This window comes from Grammomys surdaster, unplaced genomic scaffold (assembly GCF_004785775.1).
Source record: "Grammomys surdaster isolate TR1022 unplaced genomic scaffold, NIH_TR_1.0 325, whole genome shotgun sequence".
Lineage (NCBI taxonomy): Eukaryota > Metazoa > Chordata > Mammalia > Rodentia > Muridae > Grammomys > Grammomys surdaster.
In genome coordinates, this window is record NW_021604744.1 from 2,353,326 (window position 1) to 2,371,294 (window position 17,969).

The following is a 17,969-nucleotide window of genomic DNA, read 5'->3' on the forward strand; positions in this document are numbered from 1 at the left end:
GAGAGAGAGAGAGAGAACGCGCGTGAGCGAGCACAGGATGTTCTTGTCTCACAAGTTCTTGGATTAAAGGAGTGTGCCACTGTGCCTGGATCTCATTTTTAACAGAAAAGTAAACATTATGGGACTAGATCAATGGCCTAGCAGTAAAGAGTACTTCCTGCTCTTGCCTGGGACCAGAGTTCAGTTCCAGTGCCCATACCGTGTCACATTACTTCAGTTTCAGGATATCTAAGGCCTTCTGACCTCTGCAGGCACCGGGCGGGCATCTGGTGTACATAAATATATTTGGGAAGGGGTAGTGTTTAGACAGGGTTTCACTGTGTTTTGACTTTGTAGACCAGGCTGGCCTTGAACTCACAGAGATTCAGCTGCCTTTACCTCCCATGTTCTAGAGGCATGTGCCACCACCTCGCAACATAAATACTTTTAAACTCAGAAATTAAAACTAGAAAAGGAAGATATATTTAAATACCAGCAAACAAAGTTTCTAGGAAAATTTCAGAATATTTAAGTATTTGTTTGAAACATCTCTGAAGTTATATATTTCAATTATAATCCCCACTTGATTGAATTTGTCTAAACATAAATATAATTAGGCCTTAGCTGGAACTGGGTATAAAAGAGCTTTAATGTCTCTAGAGACTATAGCTATAAAGCTTAAAATTATTCTTTTGTCATCAGTCTTCCTTGTTGGTCCAGAATGTTTCTATCAGACAACCAAATCTTACTCACTTCCTCCTGGTTCAGACCGCCATCTTTCCTGGAGTAGAAGTTGGGAGGGTACAAATGTACCTCAAGATTGTAGTCTCAGTGTGGAATGTATGAATTGTCCAGGAGGCTTTACAGTCGGCACCTGGAGACGAAGCCTAGGGATCTTAGTTCTTTCATTTGTGTCTTGCAGGCCATGGCCAAGGACACAGTGGTCCAGAGAGTAAAGTCAAATTTTTTATTATATTTATATCTGACTTCAAGTAACTCTATCTTAGGTTTTATCCATATTAAACGTCTTAATTCTTCAAATGATCAGTTTCCCATGATTGTACATATTTCCTTTATTGTGACAGCATGACATTCACACTTGTGTGCTCATGTGCATGTCTGTGTGGTCTGTGTATGTGTTCATGTGTGCACAGGTACACACGACAGCAAGTGGTGCTCAGAGGTTGACTTCAGCTGTCTTCCTGGCTCATTTGCCACCATATCTTTTGAGTTAATGTGTTTTGGTAAACTAGAGTGTAGCGAGGACGGCTGCTCCCCAGCACTGGGGTTGCGGGCCCCGCCCACCACTCAGTTCTGAGGCCCTGCAGCCAGGCCCTCATACTTATATACATTAGCACTTCCCTGACTTGAGCCACCTTCCCCACCCCTTCATAACTGTAGCGTTTTCCCCCATCTATCAGTTTGTGGTGGTCGCTGTGTTTCCTGTATGTTGTAGTCACGCTCTGTGGTGTGACGGCTGAGGATGGATTAGCACTGTCCGAAGCACTGTCTTCGTCTGATAGCTAGAGCTCAGTAAATATTTGTAGTTATCCAGCATGTGTCTAACTAAGGTGAAAACTTGGGGAGTATTTTACTATTTTCTGACATCGTCCACAATTACATACATTATATTCTTTGTTTTAGAAAATTCCAGAGGAATTTAATGTATTTAACTTAATACAAGAAATGAGAACACAAAGACACTCTGCAGTACAAACAAAGGTATAGTTGATTTTTTCTCTTTATAAGTTATATTTTCATAAATGTTCCTTTTTAGATGTTCTTCAGTGTGTCCTCTTTATCATTTCTCTGTATAACAGGAGCAGTATGAACTTGTTCATAGAGCTATTGCCCAGCTGTTTGAAAAGCAGCTACAACTGTATGAAGTTCATGGAGCACAGAAGGTCGTTGATGGTGTGAGTATTCTTGGCTCACTAGCCTTGGCAGACTGACTGTATACCAAGCTTTAGCACTTGGGGTCTTGTGCTGTAGCTAGGTGAGAAGGTCCACAACAGGAGTTTTGGTTTGGGGGTTTTGTGGGGGCGTGGGGTTCAAGACAGGGTTTCTCTGTGTAGCCTTGACTATCCTGGAACTTAACTCTAGACAAGGCTGTCCTTGAATTCAGAGATCCCCTGTCTCTGCCTCCCCAGTGCTGGGATTAGAGGCGAACGCAGCCACTGCCTGGTTAACTGTTATCTGACCTAGGTCCTACTAACTCACTTATCTGTTATGGTACAGATTTAGTGACCCAAAACAAACTGAATAAGTAAAGTTTAAAAAGATGTTATGTCACAGTCTACATTCATTATTTCAAGTATAAACTTAACTGCATTATTCTTTCTGCTTTCACCCCCAACTAAATCACTATGAGTTGAGCCTACCTGAAATTTATTTTGACATGGCAGTATGACATTTTGCAGGTTTTTGCATATGCTCTATTGCTTGCTTGTATTGTGAGACAGTCTTGCTGTGTAGCCCAGGTTGTTGGAGGGTCTCTCACCTCAGCTTCCTTGAGTTATATACTGGGATGTAACATGCCATGATGCCTGATGTATTACATGCTGCCATGATGCCTGATGTATTACATGCTCTTTAAGGACAGAGTCATAGGGTCACCAGTAAGTCCCTTTTTGTCATGTTAAAACTCATTGCCATATTAGTCTTAAATGATCTTACTGGATCTGCAGATTTTTAATGTATTATGAAGGGGTGTGTGTTTGTGTGTACACATCATGGTGTGGGGTGGGGATACATATCCCAGTGGAGGTCATAGGACAACTTTGTGGGTTTAGTTCTCTCATGTGTCAATCAAGGAAAATTATTTTTCCTGTAATTTTAGTGAAAAATTTTCCCCCTTGGCAGAATGAAGTTACCACTGGAAATATGATCAGTTCCATTGATAGTGAAAAACAAGATTCTCCCCCTCCAAAGCCACCAAGGACTCGAAGGTATTGTTCGCCTTAGAAAATTTTCTCTAAGAGGACTGTTACTCTACTGATCTAACTGAAACGACAAATTCTGATTATTTCTTAGTTTTATAACTGGTTATTTTTTTTAAGATGTAGAACATTTCCAATTATTTGTTACTGGTAAACTAAAGTTTTTGTTTGATTTTATATAAAATGTCAGTAGTACATTATACTGAAATACATATTTTGGTGTTAGAATAGGAAATATTTCCTTAGCTTCCCTTAAAATGGTTTCTCTTAGGTAGGAGGACTCTCTAGAACCAGGAAGTCAGAGAACAGTTCATGTTTCAAGACGCTGCCCAGATACTGTCCTGACCAAGGTTTACTGAAAGCTTGTTATTCTGGGTATAGCACAAAGGAAAGAAGCAAGACTGGAAAACAGTGTCGTAGAGGCTTAAAGGAGAAAGGATTTTATTTTGTTTGCCTAGAGTTTGGTTTGACAGTGCTTCCTGCTGTGAGACAAGCATTCTCAGACCAGGCTGCATGCCCAACCCCACGGAAGTGCTACCATAGCATGAATGTGTGCTCCCAACAGCGTGCTAAACTGGACTCTCAAACCTATGAGCAAAACACAGAGCATTCAAGACATTGAGATTCAAGTAAGGTGGTTCTTGTCAGAGTGTTTAGAGTTGTCTAATTAGGGGAACTCATAAACAGCATAGGGTGTATGGGAAAATTCACTTAGGGCCTTGGAAAAAGCAAGGACAGAATAAGATGATGCTGGATGTCAAATCAGCACTGAAGAAACTGAGGCAGATCTGGGCACTGCTGCAAATGATAGCTTGGGCTACATGGTGGGGTTTTTCATTATTTTTTTTTTTTTAGATGCATTCATTTGACTTTATGTGTACTTTATCTGCATGTATGTATATGTATCCAGATAAATCTCTGTGTCTGTATATAAGAGGAAGGTGGCATTAGATCCCTTAGAACTGGAGAAATGGATCATTGTAAGCAGTTGTGGGTGCTGGGAATCAAACCCCCTGGTTCGCTAGAAAAGCAACAGTATTTTTATTTTTAACTTTTTATTATTTTTTTATTTATATTTCAAATGTTATCCCCTTTCCCAGTTTCCCCCTTAAAACCCCCATCTCATCCCCCCTCCCCCTACTTCTGTGAGGGTGCTTCCTGTCCCACCCACCCACTCCCACCTCACTGCCCTCCCATTCCCCTACACTGGGGCATGGAGCCTTCACAGGATCAAGGGCCTCTCCTCCCATTGATGCCGGACAAGGCCGCCATCCCCTGCTACTTATGCGACTGGAGCCATGGGTCCCTCCATGTGTACTCCTTGGTTGGTGGTTTAGTCCCTGGCAGCTCTGGCGTATCTGGTTGGTTGATATTGTTGCTCTTCCTATGGGGTTGCTAACCCCTTCAGCTCCTTAAGTCCTTCTCCTAACTGCTCCATTGGGGACCCCGAAGCAGCAGTATTTTTAAATGCTGAGACATCTCACCAGCCTCAGGTTTTTAACTTTTTAAAAGACAACTATATTAAATTCAAAGTAAGTTGTGTTAAAGCGATTTATTTATAGAGTAGTAGACAGTAGAAAATAGAATTTTTGAAGAGAGCAATGGTGGTATACTCATATGCATAAAATAAAAAAAAATAATAAAATTAAAAAAAAGGGCTGGAAAGATGGCTCAGCGGTTAAGAACACCAACCACTCTTTCAGAGGTCCTGAGTTCAATTCCTAGCAACCACATGGTAGCTCACAACCATCTGTAATAGGTTCTGGTGCCCTCTTCTGGTGTTTCTGAAGAGAGCAATGGTGATGTACTCATGTGCATAAAATAAAAAAAAAAATTAAATTAAAAAGAAAATAGAATTTTAAATAAAGGTTTATTACTTTGGTTATAATTAATGTTTTATTGGGTATTTTTTTACATTTCAGATGTTATCCTCTTTCCCTATTTCCACCACCCAGAAACCCTTATCCCATCCCCCCTCCTCCTACTTCTATGAGGATGTGCCCCCACCAACCCACCCACTCCCACCTCCCCACCCTCGAATTCCCCCACACTGAGTCATCCAGCCTTCCCGGGACCAAGGATCTCCTCTCCCACCTCTGCCTGACAATATTTATGATACTGTTTTTATTTGCCACAGTTTTCAAAACACCAACATACATGTTTTTAAAACTGACAGTATGTAAAGTGCATCTGGATTCATTAAAAGCCAAAAATATCAAAGAGAAATTGGAGGGAGATGATGAGAGGACCAGCCCATTTAAAATTAGTGTTTCAGACCAGGCGTGTGCCTTGGCTCTTGGAGGGTAAAGGCAGAAAGATCAGAAGTTCAAGGCCAGGCCTGTCAGATGGTTCAGCAGTAAGTCATCAGTATCAAGGGATTCTGATGACCTGAGTTCAAAGCTGGGTGGGAAGTAAGACTTAGCTCCTGAATCTGTCTTCCTCCTGCCACAGTGGTCCACACGTAGCCGCACATCCACATTGCACACACAGATAATGAGTAAAGCTTTGATCAAGGCCATCCTCAACTACATCCTGGTCTTCACAAGACCATTCAATTAGATAAATATAACAGTCTATTTCCACTAGTTACAAAAACAAATACCGGGCTGGACGGGGAGATGACTTATTGTTTAAAGAGCTTGCCACACAAGCATGGGGAACCATTAGGAGGAGAGAGAGATAGAAACAGGCAAATCCCGGGAGCTCAGTTTCCATCCAGTCTAGCCAAAAAGGGCAGTTCCAGGTTCAGTGAGAGCCTGTCTCTAAAGAAAGAGTAGAGCATGATAGAAGATCCTGAGTTTGACCTTCACATGAGCATAACTAGACAGCCACACACACACACACACACACAGAGACACACACACAGACACACACACCCTTACATACATAACAACTCAGGGATTTGAATAGCCCACTGATAAGTAGATGCAGTTAAGAATGTGTATTTTTGGCTTTTTTGTGTATTTGTTCTTTAATCCCGCCATATGGGTAGCTGAGGCAGGTGGATCTCTGAATTTGAGGCCAGCCTTGTTTTCAGAGTGAGTTCCAGGACAGCTGGGGCTACACAGAGAAACCCTGTAAAACTCAAAGACTAACAGGATTACGAGAAGTTATTTTAAAAAACAAAACAAAAAAACCAAAAAACACAAAAAAAAAAAACTATGGTGTTGTAAATGTAAATAATACTGATGGTTGTAGGTTGAGCCAAAAAAAACCTGTAAGACTATCGAAAAGGTAAAATAAGAGATAATTCCAAAGTAGGAAGTTTAGTGTTTAGAACAAAAGATCGGCCTGGCAGTGGTGGCGCACGCCTTTGATCCCAGCACTTGGGAGGCAGAGGCAGGAGAATTTCTGAGTTCAAGGCCAGCCTGGTCTACAGAGTGAGTTCCAGGACAGCCAGGGCTACACAGAGAAACCCTGTCTTGAAAAACCAAAAAAAAAAAAAAGAACAAAAGATCAAGAGATAACAGCAGTATCGACATTTTAAAACATTTTTTCCAATAAGTAGTCCTGCCTCTATCATGAAAGTTGATTTGTAGACTACAATAGCTTCACAAGTGCTGGGATTAAAGGCCTTCACACCCAGCCCTGTGAAAAGAATTTCAGAGTAGGTGCCTCTGGTTAATAGACTAGAAGGTGGGACTGTTGTGTTAGAATGTGGCTCATCTGGACAGATAACACCAGGCCAGTACAGTTCTAGGGGAGAAGTTTATTGTGAGGGAATAGGGCAAAAGGTGGTGACAAAGGCAAAGGGGGAAAGAAAGCGAAACTCAGGAGGGTCTGCCTATTATGTGGGCTGAGATAACCGCTCGCATGTAATGGTGGGAGGTGAACCAGGTGGATGCTGGGAATGTATAGTAATTGCCATAGCAACAAATGCACGGGTCCCTGTCACCTGTGAGTGACGTCATCACTGGATTCAGACGCTCCCTTCTGACGCCAACAGGGGCTGCTGTTTCTCATTAATGTTATAGGACTTTAAAACAGTACATCTGTGTTACCTTGATAAATACTGGATTTTCTTAGCTAACAAATTAGAACATAATAACTGTATTGTGTTCAGTCAGCTTACTTCTAAATGTTAAACATTGTTAACACCCTATTTGTTGTCCTCAGTTGCCTTGTAGAAGGGGATGCCAAGGAAGAAATACTCCAGCCACCAGAACCTCACCCAGTGCCACCCATCCTGACACCGTCGCCGCCTTCAGCCTTCCCAACCGTTACCACTGTGTGGCAGGACAGTGACAGGTACCACCCAAAGCCAGTGCTGCACATGGCTTCACCAGAGCAACACCCGGCAGACCTCAACAGAAACTATGATAGATCATCGGACCTAGTGGGGAAAAGTGAATCAGCTATTGAGCACATAGATAAAAAGGTAGAGCGAAATTTAAGTTTCGAGATTAAGAAAGTCCCTCTCCAAGAAGGACCCAAAAGTTTTGATGGAAACACACTCTTGAATAGGGGACATGCAATTAAAATTAAATCTGCTTCATCTTCTATAGTTAACAAAACCTCTAAGCCACAGGACTTAAGTTCAGGTGACCTAAAAGTTGATGATGTGTCTCAGAATTCTTGTGCGGACTGCAGTTCGCCACATTCAGACAAAGCTCCTGATTCTTCAGAAGAGTCCCAGAAGAACTCACACACACCTCCACGGCCAGACTGCCTGCCCCTTGATAAGAAAGGACACATAACATGGCCAGTCCATGGACCTGAAAATGCCACGCCTGTATCTGACTCACCCGAAGGCAAATCCCCAGATAATCATTCTCAGACCCTAAAAACTGTGAGTTCCACACCAAACTCTACAGCAGAAGAGGACGCCCACAACTTTACAGAGCACCACAGCAGCTCCCCTCTGTTGAGAGGGCCTCTCAGCTTTACCAACCCTCTTCACTCTGACGACTCAGACTCAGACGAAGGAAACTCTGACAACGGTGCTGTGACTAGGAACAAAACTAGCATTTCAACAGCAAGTGCCACAGTGTCTCCTGCCAGTAGTGCTGAGAGTGCTTGCACTAGGAGAGTATTGCCAATGTCCATTGCCAGACAGGAAGTAGCAGGAACGCCGCATTCAGGTGCTGAGAAAGGTAATTCGGTGTCTGACACTTAACTCTTTATTGTCTGCCCATCTCTGTTGTAAGCATTTAGCTCTGTCATTTCATTGTTACTCCACTCCACAGTTGAACCTGCAACAAAATTTAGTTGTTATTTGAATAACTTTTTGTTTATTTGTGGTTTAGTTTTTGTTTCTTGGAGACAAGGTCTCTCTGTCCCTGGTTGTCCTAGAACTTGGTGTTAGACTTGGCTGGCCTTGAAATCCCAAAGATCCACCTGCGTTTGCCTCCTCAGTGCTGGGATTAAACACATGCACCACAATACCCGGCCAGATAGCATTTTTTAAAAAAATACTCTAATTCAGAGTCTTTTCTTCTCTCCCACTAGTGTAAATGCCTATCATTAGCAGGATTGTTTTATAGACGTATATAACTTTATTTAATATCTCTGCATTTACATTAATATGTTTTCATTCTACTCTTATACTAACTACATCTCAGTCACAGTTTCCTCTCTCTCCTGTCTTCCCTCCCCCGCCTCTCCTCTCTCCCCCAGATCTGTGCCCTCTCTACCAAAAGAGCAAGCCTCCCAGGGATATCAACCTACAAGCTACACTAGACCAGGCGCATACCATCACCTCAAGGTGGACAGGCCAACTGAGTAGGAGGAAAAGGGTCCCACAAAAAAAATCAGGGCCAGCCCCTGTTCTTACATTTTAATTAGAGTTTATGTTTATTCTTACCATAATTTGATCATTGTATCCATGGAATTAGTGATACAAATACTATAGAACCCTTGTTTAGCCATTTAATTTCCCCTGTGCTTCTTGTAAATGCTTAATAGTCCTATTTTCCTATCATGGACTACAGAATAACCTTTTTTTTAAAGAGCTCTTTTCATAAATGCTTACAAATAAAGTAACTTACCTTTATGGCAAGTTAACCCATAAAGGTACTAGAAGCTACTCAGCTATCTAGAGGCAGTTTTAGTCATTCAGAGCTGTGCAGGCTGTGAATGTGCCCTGCTGCCAAGTCTGTTCCCTTAATGATTCCTCGTTAACCAGTTTGCTGTGTACTATGTATGTACTCACTCACGCTGTAAGATATTTGAGACAGGGTTTCCTTATATCATCAGACTGGCCTGGAACTCAGGGTCCTCCTGACTCCTTTGCACTGAGATTCTCACCATGTCTGCTCTAGAGTATTGGTTCTTGAAATCTTCATGACGCCTTCTGTCTTGCTTTGTTTTTAAGACAAGGGCCTCAACTTCATCTTTCTGGCTCAACCCTTTGTGCTCCGATATATCTAGGAATGCACTACCATTGACTGTCCCAGTAGTTATTTTTCAGGGATAGAGTGATGGCTCAATTATCAAGAGCACTGGGCCTCTTCCAGAGGACCCTGGTTCACTCTCCCAGATATACAGCCAGGCAAAACACTTATGTGCATAAAATAAAAATAAATAAATAAATAAACAAGAAGACATATTTTTAATTGTTCCTAATTACTTACCTTGTAGATTTTATCATGTACTGTTTATTTTAAAATTAATTATTACTTAATTTGTTGCTTGCTTTGTAAAACAATTGACACAAGAATATTAGGAAATTTTGTATTAAAATGTGTTGGTGAATTAACCCAATAATTTTGTATTGATAACAAAAATAGTATTTTGTATAAGTTATTGCCTGACAAAATTTTTCACTATGAATTCTTTCATTAGTTCCTTTTTTCCTTTTTTTTTTTCTCTTCCTTTCCATGTACCCATGGTCTATACATGTCAAACATGTGCTATGAATTTTTACTTCGTTATTTTCTCAGGCCTGAAATTTTATTCAGATTTGACCCAAGTAGGCCCCACACACTGTGTGATGTTCAGTAAAACAAGGCAGTCTCTCCTTGAATAAGACTTGGGGGTGGGGGGAGGGGTACTGGGAGCTAGACTTGAGTCTCTTACATGCTGGGCAAATGCTCTAGCCTGGAGCTTAACCCTACTCAGGATTAAGTAAGCTCTACTGAAAGCTTGAAGTGAAAGGCCATTTATAGATCCAAGGAGACATATGCAGTTGCGAAGCAAGGACCACAGTTAGAGAACAGAATTCTTGACAAGTGATTATCAAGAAAGAACGTGGTAAACACTTAGCAGTGTGCAGAGCTTAGTCCCAGTGTTGTATTTCCTGCCTTGAGATAAGCGTTTTCTTACTGTGGCAGTTAGTGATCAGAGGACAAGGAGGAATGGTGCTTGTTGGCTTACTTTCTCATTGCCACTCTTGGATCAATAGTTCTGCTACTCTAGGTATATCTGTCAAGTATTGCATTGGAACTATGGAGTGAAGGCTATACTTGGTGTGATGTCACCAGTTAAGCAAACACAAGAGGGGTACGGGCAGTTGGCCAACCTCAATGCTTGTTGAAAATGGACTTGATTTTCAGTTTTTAGCGCTCTCAAATATGGTAAAAAGATAATGTCCTGCCAGACTGCTCATTTTCAAAGAAAATAAGGATAAAGCCTGGACAGAATAATCCAGGTTCCTCAGGAGAGTTTTCCATATCTAGCCTGCCTAGACTAGGTACACATGCACAGCTGTTGTAGGTTGTTGGTTTTTTTGGTTTTTTGTTTTTTCTCTCCCTAGAGCAGGAATTCAAAGAGCCCTATGGGACTTAAGTAATGCATTACCTCTTATATTTTCTAGGGGCTAAATAGGTTTCTACTGCTGTAAAAGCCTTTAAAATGACTTTAGTTTATATCCTTGACACAGAGCCAAATGATACTGTTCACAGTACTTTGTAGTAAATACATGGTTATTAATATATTAGTAGCTATATTATATCTAATAGAAAGATAACGTGACTTAAAATGTCACTTTAGTTGCTTGAGATATGACTCAAGTAGATACTTTTTCCATGAGTGAACTGGATAGATAGCACACTGTGGTTCCATGTTTTTGCCCCACTGCTGGGGTGTGGAAATGTCAACACTGAGATGCTAGACTACATTTGCCCTATGTCCGCCATCGTGGGCTGGGCTCTGGGGAAGCACCGATACACCAGATACACCACTCAGGGTGGGAAAACAGCCTAAGATGTGGGAGGCCGAAACTGGGGTCCCCTGATTTCTAGGTATTCAGTCACTGCTGGAAACCATGGAGGAGCATCCATGGGCCTGCAGTGAGGAGCCAGGACCAGGGGTTCTCAGACTCCTGGACACCCAGATGCCACTGGAAGTCGCAGAGGAACTGAGAAGGGAGGAGGCCTGAGGGCTGAGCCCAGGATGGAGTAGGATGAGGTGGAATGGGGTGGAGTGGGGTAAGCTCTGGTTTAGCTGATTGCCCATTGTCCTTAGCTTAGTAGCTGTCTGGAAGCTCAGAGAAGCCATCTACAGGAGATGTAGGCTGTGACTCTGTAGGTGAAGGCTTTCTCCATGCTTCCCATGACAGTTCTTGATGGAAGAGACAGTCCTTGGTTCCAAACTGTTTATTCATTGGTCACTGAAGAAAATGGGTGCATGCCAACTCCTCAGGGTGAATCAGAGATTGAATACCTTTTGCAAGAAGGAATGTCCAGGAAGGGAAGCTTATTGGCTAACCCTCAGGACTCTTCTAGATACCTCAGTAGCATGGAGAACTCTGTTCTGATCACGGTTGTGTTTCCTGTGTGGAAAGTGGGGCACGTATTCCAGACCAGGAATCTGGTAGGGAGCAGGGAGCCGCCTACTATCTTGGGTGGGTGCCTGGGTGCCAGGGATTCTGAACCCACTCAACCTTACTGCGTTTTCTGGCACGGGCCACTGTCACATGATGTGCCACCATTCATGACATTTAAGCAATTTAGGAAACACTGGGTTTAACCAGGTCGGCAGCTTTCTGCTTTGCACATGAAGCATCGTCAGGAAACCTAGCAAGCCTCATAGTGCCATCAAAGTAATGTCGTCAGGCAGACATGACATGGAGGAGATGTCTGCTTTGTACCTGGTAATGGAGTCTGTTCCTTCTCCGCTCAGTACGGCTTTAACTCTTCTCCATCATGAATCGAGTGGTAACAATGTTTGAAAAGAATTTTGTGGTCTTGATTTTTTTTTTTAAGACATCAAGAAAGTTCACTGTTGTTTAGATAGTATTTTCCTAATTTTTAATTGTCTGAATTTTGTGTGTTTAATTTAGATGCTGATATTAGTGAAGAGTCACCTCCTCCCTTACCTGAGCGAACTCCTGAGTCTTTTGTATTAGCAGGTGAGCTAATAAATATTTCTTCTACATTTCTAGGCTTAATCTAGCAATTATTATACTGAGTAATTACAATCAAAACGTAAGTTTTAATTGATGCTGGCAGTTTTGTATTACTCACTTGACAATTCTTAAGTGGTGTTTTCCCTTCCTGGTGTGGCTAAGTGGTTACATTTGTGGTAGTCATTGGGGACTACTAGCAAATGTGACTAAATGCACTCGCAGGGGCGGGCTCCGTCCCCGTCCAGATGACTCAGCTGCTTTACTCCTGAGTGTCAGCTAACACTCAACGGGGTTGTGGGTGGGCTCACTTATGAAGACGGTTTCTAACATTTACAGGATTTTTTTTATTGACCTTTAAAACAATTAAAGGATTAAAGACAAAGTTTTAATATTGAGATTTCTTTTTTTGTTCCCTAGATATGCCTGTAAGATGTGCATGGCATGAACTTCCAAGTGAGGCGTGGTCTGAACAACGGGAACCTGAAGTGAGTCTGGGGACTGGAGTCGCTGTCCATGAGCTAGCTCTCCATGACCTCCCCTTAGAGCTTGTTACCCTCAGTTCCGAGCTTCATCCCTCCCTGTACTGGACCATGCTTAATTAGTGTTTTTACAGGTGCTTGTTATTTTTTGAGACAAGGTCTCCTATACTCAGACTGTCGTCAGACTCGCCTTGTGCCCAGGGTTACCCTTGAACCATTGACCTCTGCCTTTCCCCCTCAGTTCAAGAACTATGTATATTATAGATATACACTCCCTTGTCAGGCTGTCTGCTCAGATTAGAAGTTGATGTAAAATGTAAGAGACAGCTTTTTTTTTTTAAATATACAATATATATTTAAAAAGAACTCTCTGTTTTTCATAAGGCAATCTCTTCCAACTGTTATTTGGTTAGACTGCTGTTGAAAAATTGATAAATTAGACCATATTTTAAGTCATTTTGGAGGTATGAGTAGGACCCAGTATTTGGGGGAGTAAACTACTATAGCTAGATTTTTGTCCCTATATCATACAGAACCACCCTAGGTTTATTTTAAATTCAAGGAAAACTACGTAGTGGCAACTTGTTCTCAGGAATACCACAATTTGATAAAATATAGTAGATTGCAGCTCTGTGATCCTCCATGCATTAGCTAGGTGGAGGTTTTGTTTTTATGCAGAAGTTTCCCTTTACAGTATACATTAAGATATGAAGAGCTGCGGAAGATGGCTCAGGGGGTGAGAGCAATTGCTATTCAAGCATGAGGGCCTAGGTGTGCCCCAGCACCCAGCACTGTAATGGCTGTAGAGACAGGATAAACGCTTATGCTTCCTAACTGCCAGCCTGCATCCAGATTCAGTGAGAGACTCTGCCTCAAAGGAGTAAGGCAGAGAATGGTAGAGCAGGATGCCCAATGTCATCCTCTCAGCTCTGTACACACAAAAGGTACACACACACACACACAAATGTGAAAAATCTTAAGTAAAGCATAACAAAATTTCAAGCATAATGATACACCATTGCTTTCTTTTCCTTTGATACTGAAAATCAAGATTCAAATCAAGCATGGTAGTTTATGCCTATAATCCTAGCACTTTGGGAGGTAGGGGAAGGAAGGTCAGGAATTTGAGCCCACCCTTCACTACATAGTATGTTTGAAGCTAGCCTGGGCTAAGTGAGATTCTGTTTCAAAAAATAAATAACAAGAAGGGATTTTTTATACACCTTAATTTCTTAGAATCTATTCCTATAATGGATTAAGTGTGTTATATTTGTTGCACATAAGATGAACTTTCTGTAATAACTATAAAATGTCTTTGCAGGACTTGATAACCTCTGGAAATGAAAAACATGGTAAGTTATTATTTCTTTTTACTGGAGAATTTACAGATTCATTTATCTGACATAGCACATGCTCTTTGGTTATTCCTGTATATGACAGTCTCTAGGATAAGTGCTTGAGGAAACACAGTTCTGTGACATAATTCTTCTAAGCTGACTCACCCATAGATACTATTAATCTGAATTGGAAAGTCATGGGAACATTGATTATCAGAAGTTACGGGTCTATGTATTGCTTCTTGGACATCTGTTGTATTTTTTATTATTTAAGTGTCTAGAAGCTATGGGTATAGCTCTGATTGAGCACATAGTTAACAGATCTAAAGTCTAGGTTTACTCTCTAGCACCAAAATTAACAACAATTACTTAGAAGTTCATTTCTGTTTGAGTAAACGCTCCAGATTGACTAACAAGATGGAAGTATGTACATAACTGTTGAGGGGGTTGTGATTATTTGAAAATAAGTCAATAGTTAATGCTATCAAGTTAGAAATTTTACATTTGATTGAGGATATCTCAGTGAGTGCCTAACATGCATGAAGCCCTAATTTCCCAGCCCTTCATAAATCAGGCATAGTGGTGCATACCTGCAGTCCCAGAACTTGGGAGGAGCAGGAGGGTCAGAGAGTCAAAGCCAGCCTGTTCTATACAAAACTGTCTCAAGCTGGAGGGAGCGAAGGAACACTGGGAGGACTTCACCATCATAAACTAGATGAAGTTACTGACACTGCAGTTACTGTACTGCTGGTTCCCAGGACCGTTGCTCTTCGTATATAATGACTTGGTAAAAGTCTGCTTCTTCCCTGTGCTCCAGTTAGCACCATCTCCTGTGCCCTTTGACTTGTAAAACAGTCTGCTTCTGGATGACCTTCACTTGACTAACATTGAGATTTTAGATCTGCATCATCTTTCTTCTTAGAAGGTGGCCCTGAAGACCTCACCACCTCTCATTATCTCTCCTGTACCCATCATATCTGCCTGTAATCTTATTATGAAGTTTACCACCCTAAGATGATTTGTGCATGTCTCTTACTAGGCCAGCAACTGGAAGGTTATAACCCCCAGGTCCTGTCCAGCTCTTGACAGGACTTTGTGTACCTTTGAGCTGAACTTGTTTGCTTGATTTAGAAAATTGTTTTAGGGTTGGTGAAATGGCTCCCAGAGTAAAGGCACTCTGCCAGGGCTGATGGCCTGTGTTTAATCTCTAGGATCCACATGGTGGAGAGTTACCACCCCTGAAAGTTGTCCTCTGGCTTCCACAGATGCTGTGGCATCTGCATTCCCATAAGTAACAAACGGACATGGTGTAAAATGGAACCACGTAGGGCCTGGTGATGAACTTCTAGACTTCGGAAGCAGGCCAGGGCGTCAGGAGGTAGAAGCCTACCTGGGCTACATAGCAAGACTCTGTTTTAGCAAATGAAAACAAGAAAAATAGAATTGGGGTTGGAGATGGACAAAGAATAACACAACAGACCTAAGGTTCGCTGGCTTTTCTCTAGTGTATAAGTATGGTACGGTCAGGGAACACCTATAGACTTGTCTGGGTTTCCAGAAAGGTTTTTCACAGAAGTTGAAGGAGAATGACAGAAACTATGAGGGAGGCTGGGTGTACTGCTTGCCTGCACTCTGAACACTCTGGAGGCACAGGCAGATGAGTCTCTGAGTCAGGCCAGCCTGGTTTACTTCCCTCTCAAAGAAAGGAATGAAGAAGGGAGAAAAGAGGGAAGGAAGTTGTAGAAGAATTAATCTTATTTTTTTTAAATTATCTTTAAATTAGTAAATTAACTACAATTTAAACAAGAAGACTTCAAAAGAATTAGTATTGGCATGGGGAGTAGGAAACTGTCCAGCAGTTAGAAACCAAGTTTGACTCTAACTACTTTAAGAATACATAACATGCCATGTTCAGGCTTGATGAGATGAGGTAAGTCCACAAGAACCTTCCCATTACAGACTTGTGAACAGCCTGGCTTGAAGCTGGGCTGTAGTTCATGCTTCTGATTCTAGCACTCAGGAGGCTGGAACAGGAACCCTTTAGACCAGTCTGAGCTATGTAATGAGACTGTCTCAACACCACCACCAACACACATCAGCTATATACACACACACCCCACAGTTCGTCATCACCCCTCTTCTTGTATTTATCATGGAGTCTCTAGAAATGACGGGCATAAGGTGAAACTTGCTGTTTTATTCTATACCCTTCCACCAGCAAAGTATTGTGAATGTGATGCTGCCTTAAACGATGGTGACTAATAAGGACTTTTTTATTTTAGATGCAGGAGGTATCCACTCAGAGACTTGTACAGACTGCCCACCTACTTTCAGTGACAAGAAAGATCAAATAACAGAAAGTCTAACAGAAGTCACAGATATTGGTAATTTACTTCATAATTCTAAAAGCCAGGCTTAGTGGCTCTCTTTCAATGCTTATATTTATCCTTTCCCATCCCTTTGGATTAATTTTGGTTGAAAATATATTTTGTTAGATATTAGAATGGCTGTACAAGCTTGCTTCTTGGGTCCCTTTGTCTGGAATGTCTTTTCCTAACCCTTTACTCTGAGGTAATGTCTATGTTTGATATTAGGGTGTGTTTCTTATGTGCAGCAGAAGGATGGATCCTATTTTCACTCACATACATACATACATACATACATACATACATACATACATACATACATTCTGTTAGTCTGTGTCTTTTTATTGAGGAACTAAGACCATTGGTATTGAGAGATACTGATGGCCGATGATTGTTAATTCCTATTATTCTGGTTGTGGTGGTGGTGGATGTTCCTTTTGGGTTTGCTGGTCTGAGGTTACTTTCCTATGTTTTCATGGGTGTAGTTAAGTTCCTTGGGTTCAGTTTTCCTTCTAACACCTTCTGTAGGACTGGCTTTATAGATAGATACTATTTAAATTTGATCATTAAATGTCTCATTTTCTCCTTCTATGGTGATTGAAAGTTGGTAGAGTAGTCTAGGCTGGCATCTGCAGTCTCTTAGAGCCTCTAAGATATGTGTTCAGGCCCTTCTGACTTTCAGAGTCTCCATTGAGAAGTCAGATATCATTCTACAAGATCTGCCTTTATATGCTACGTGGTCTTTTTCTCTTGCAGCCTTTTACCCCCGAGACAAGGTTTCTCTGTGTAGCGTGGCTGTCCTGGAACTTGTTCTGTAAACTAGGCTGGCCTTGAACTCAAGAGATCGGTCTGCCTCTGCATCCAGGTGCTGGGATTTAAGGTGTGGATGGGATTAACTACCTGGCTTCCCTGCAGCTTTTAATAACCTTTCTTTGTTCTGTATGTTTAGTGTTTTGTTCGTTATTGGTGAGGGGACTTTCTCTTCTGGTCCAATCTATTTGGTGTTCTGAATGCTTATACAATTATAGGCATATTCTTCTCTAGTTAGGAAAGCTTTATTCTATGATTTTGTTGAAATTTTTTCAGGGCCTTTGATCTTAGAATCTCCTCTTTCCTCTATTCCTATTATTCTTGGTTTGGTCTTTTCATAGTGTCCAGTATTTCATGTGTTTTGTGTTAGGGATTTTTTAGATACAAGGTTTTCTCTGACTGACGTATCTATGGCTTCTATGCTATCTTCACTGCCTGAAGCTCTCTTCCATCTGTTGATGAAACGTGCCTCTCACATTCCTAAATTTCCATCTCCAGAATTCCATCACTTTGTGTTTTCTTTATTGCTTCTGTTTCCATTTTCAGGTCTTGAACTGTTTTATTAGTTTTATTCATCTGTTTGTTTGTTTGTTTGTTTGTTTGTTTTTCCCCTCTTGGCTTTCTTTTTGTTCAATTTTTGTTTGTGTTTTTCTGGCTTTCTTTGAGGGATCTATTACTTTCCTCTTTAAGAACCTCTGTCATCTTCATATAGTTGTTATTAAGGAGTGTGTGTGTGTGTGTGTGTGTGTGTGTGTGTGTGTGTGTGTGTGTGT

At 41.4% G+C, this 17,969-nt stretch overlaps 1 protein-coding gene across 3 annotated transcripts in view; it reads left to right on the plus strand.

Annotated features, from left to right (window-relative positions):
• Positions 1 to 17,969, plus strand: part of Ptpn12 (protein tyrosine phosphatase non-receptor type 12) — a 71,464-nt gene that overhangs the window by 52,093 nt on the left and 1,402 nt on the right. For all 3 annotated transcript variants that reach the window (XM_028778122.1, XM_028778120.1, XM_028778123.1), the window contains 8 exons: positions 1,624 to 1,701; positions 1,800 to 1,895; positions 2,842 to 2,927; positions 7,035 to 8,011; positions 12,139 to 12,207; positions 12,622 to 12,689; positions 14,005 to 14,035; positions 16,303 to 16,404. In XM_028778122.1, the coding sequence (XP_028633955.1) occupies positions 1,624 to 1,701; positions 1,800 to 1,895; positions 2,842 to 2,927; positions 7,035 to 8,011; positions 12,139 to 12,207; positions 12,622 to 12,689; positions 14,005 to 14,035; positions 16,303 to 16,404 (1,507 nt within the window). The remainder of the gene's footprint in view (positions 1 to 1,623; positions 1,702 to 1,799; positions 1,896 to 2,841; positions 2,928 to 7,034; positions 8,012 to 12,138; positions 12,208 to 12,621; positions 12,690 to 14,004; positions 14,036 to 16,302; positions 16,405 to 17,969) is intronic.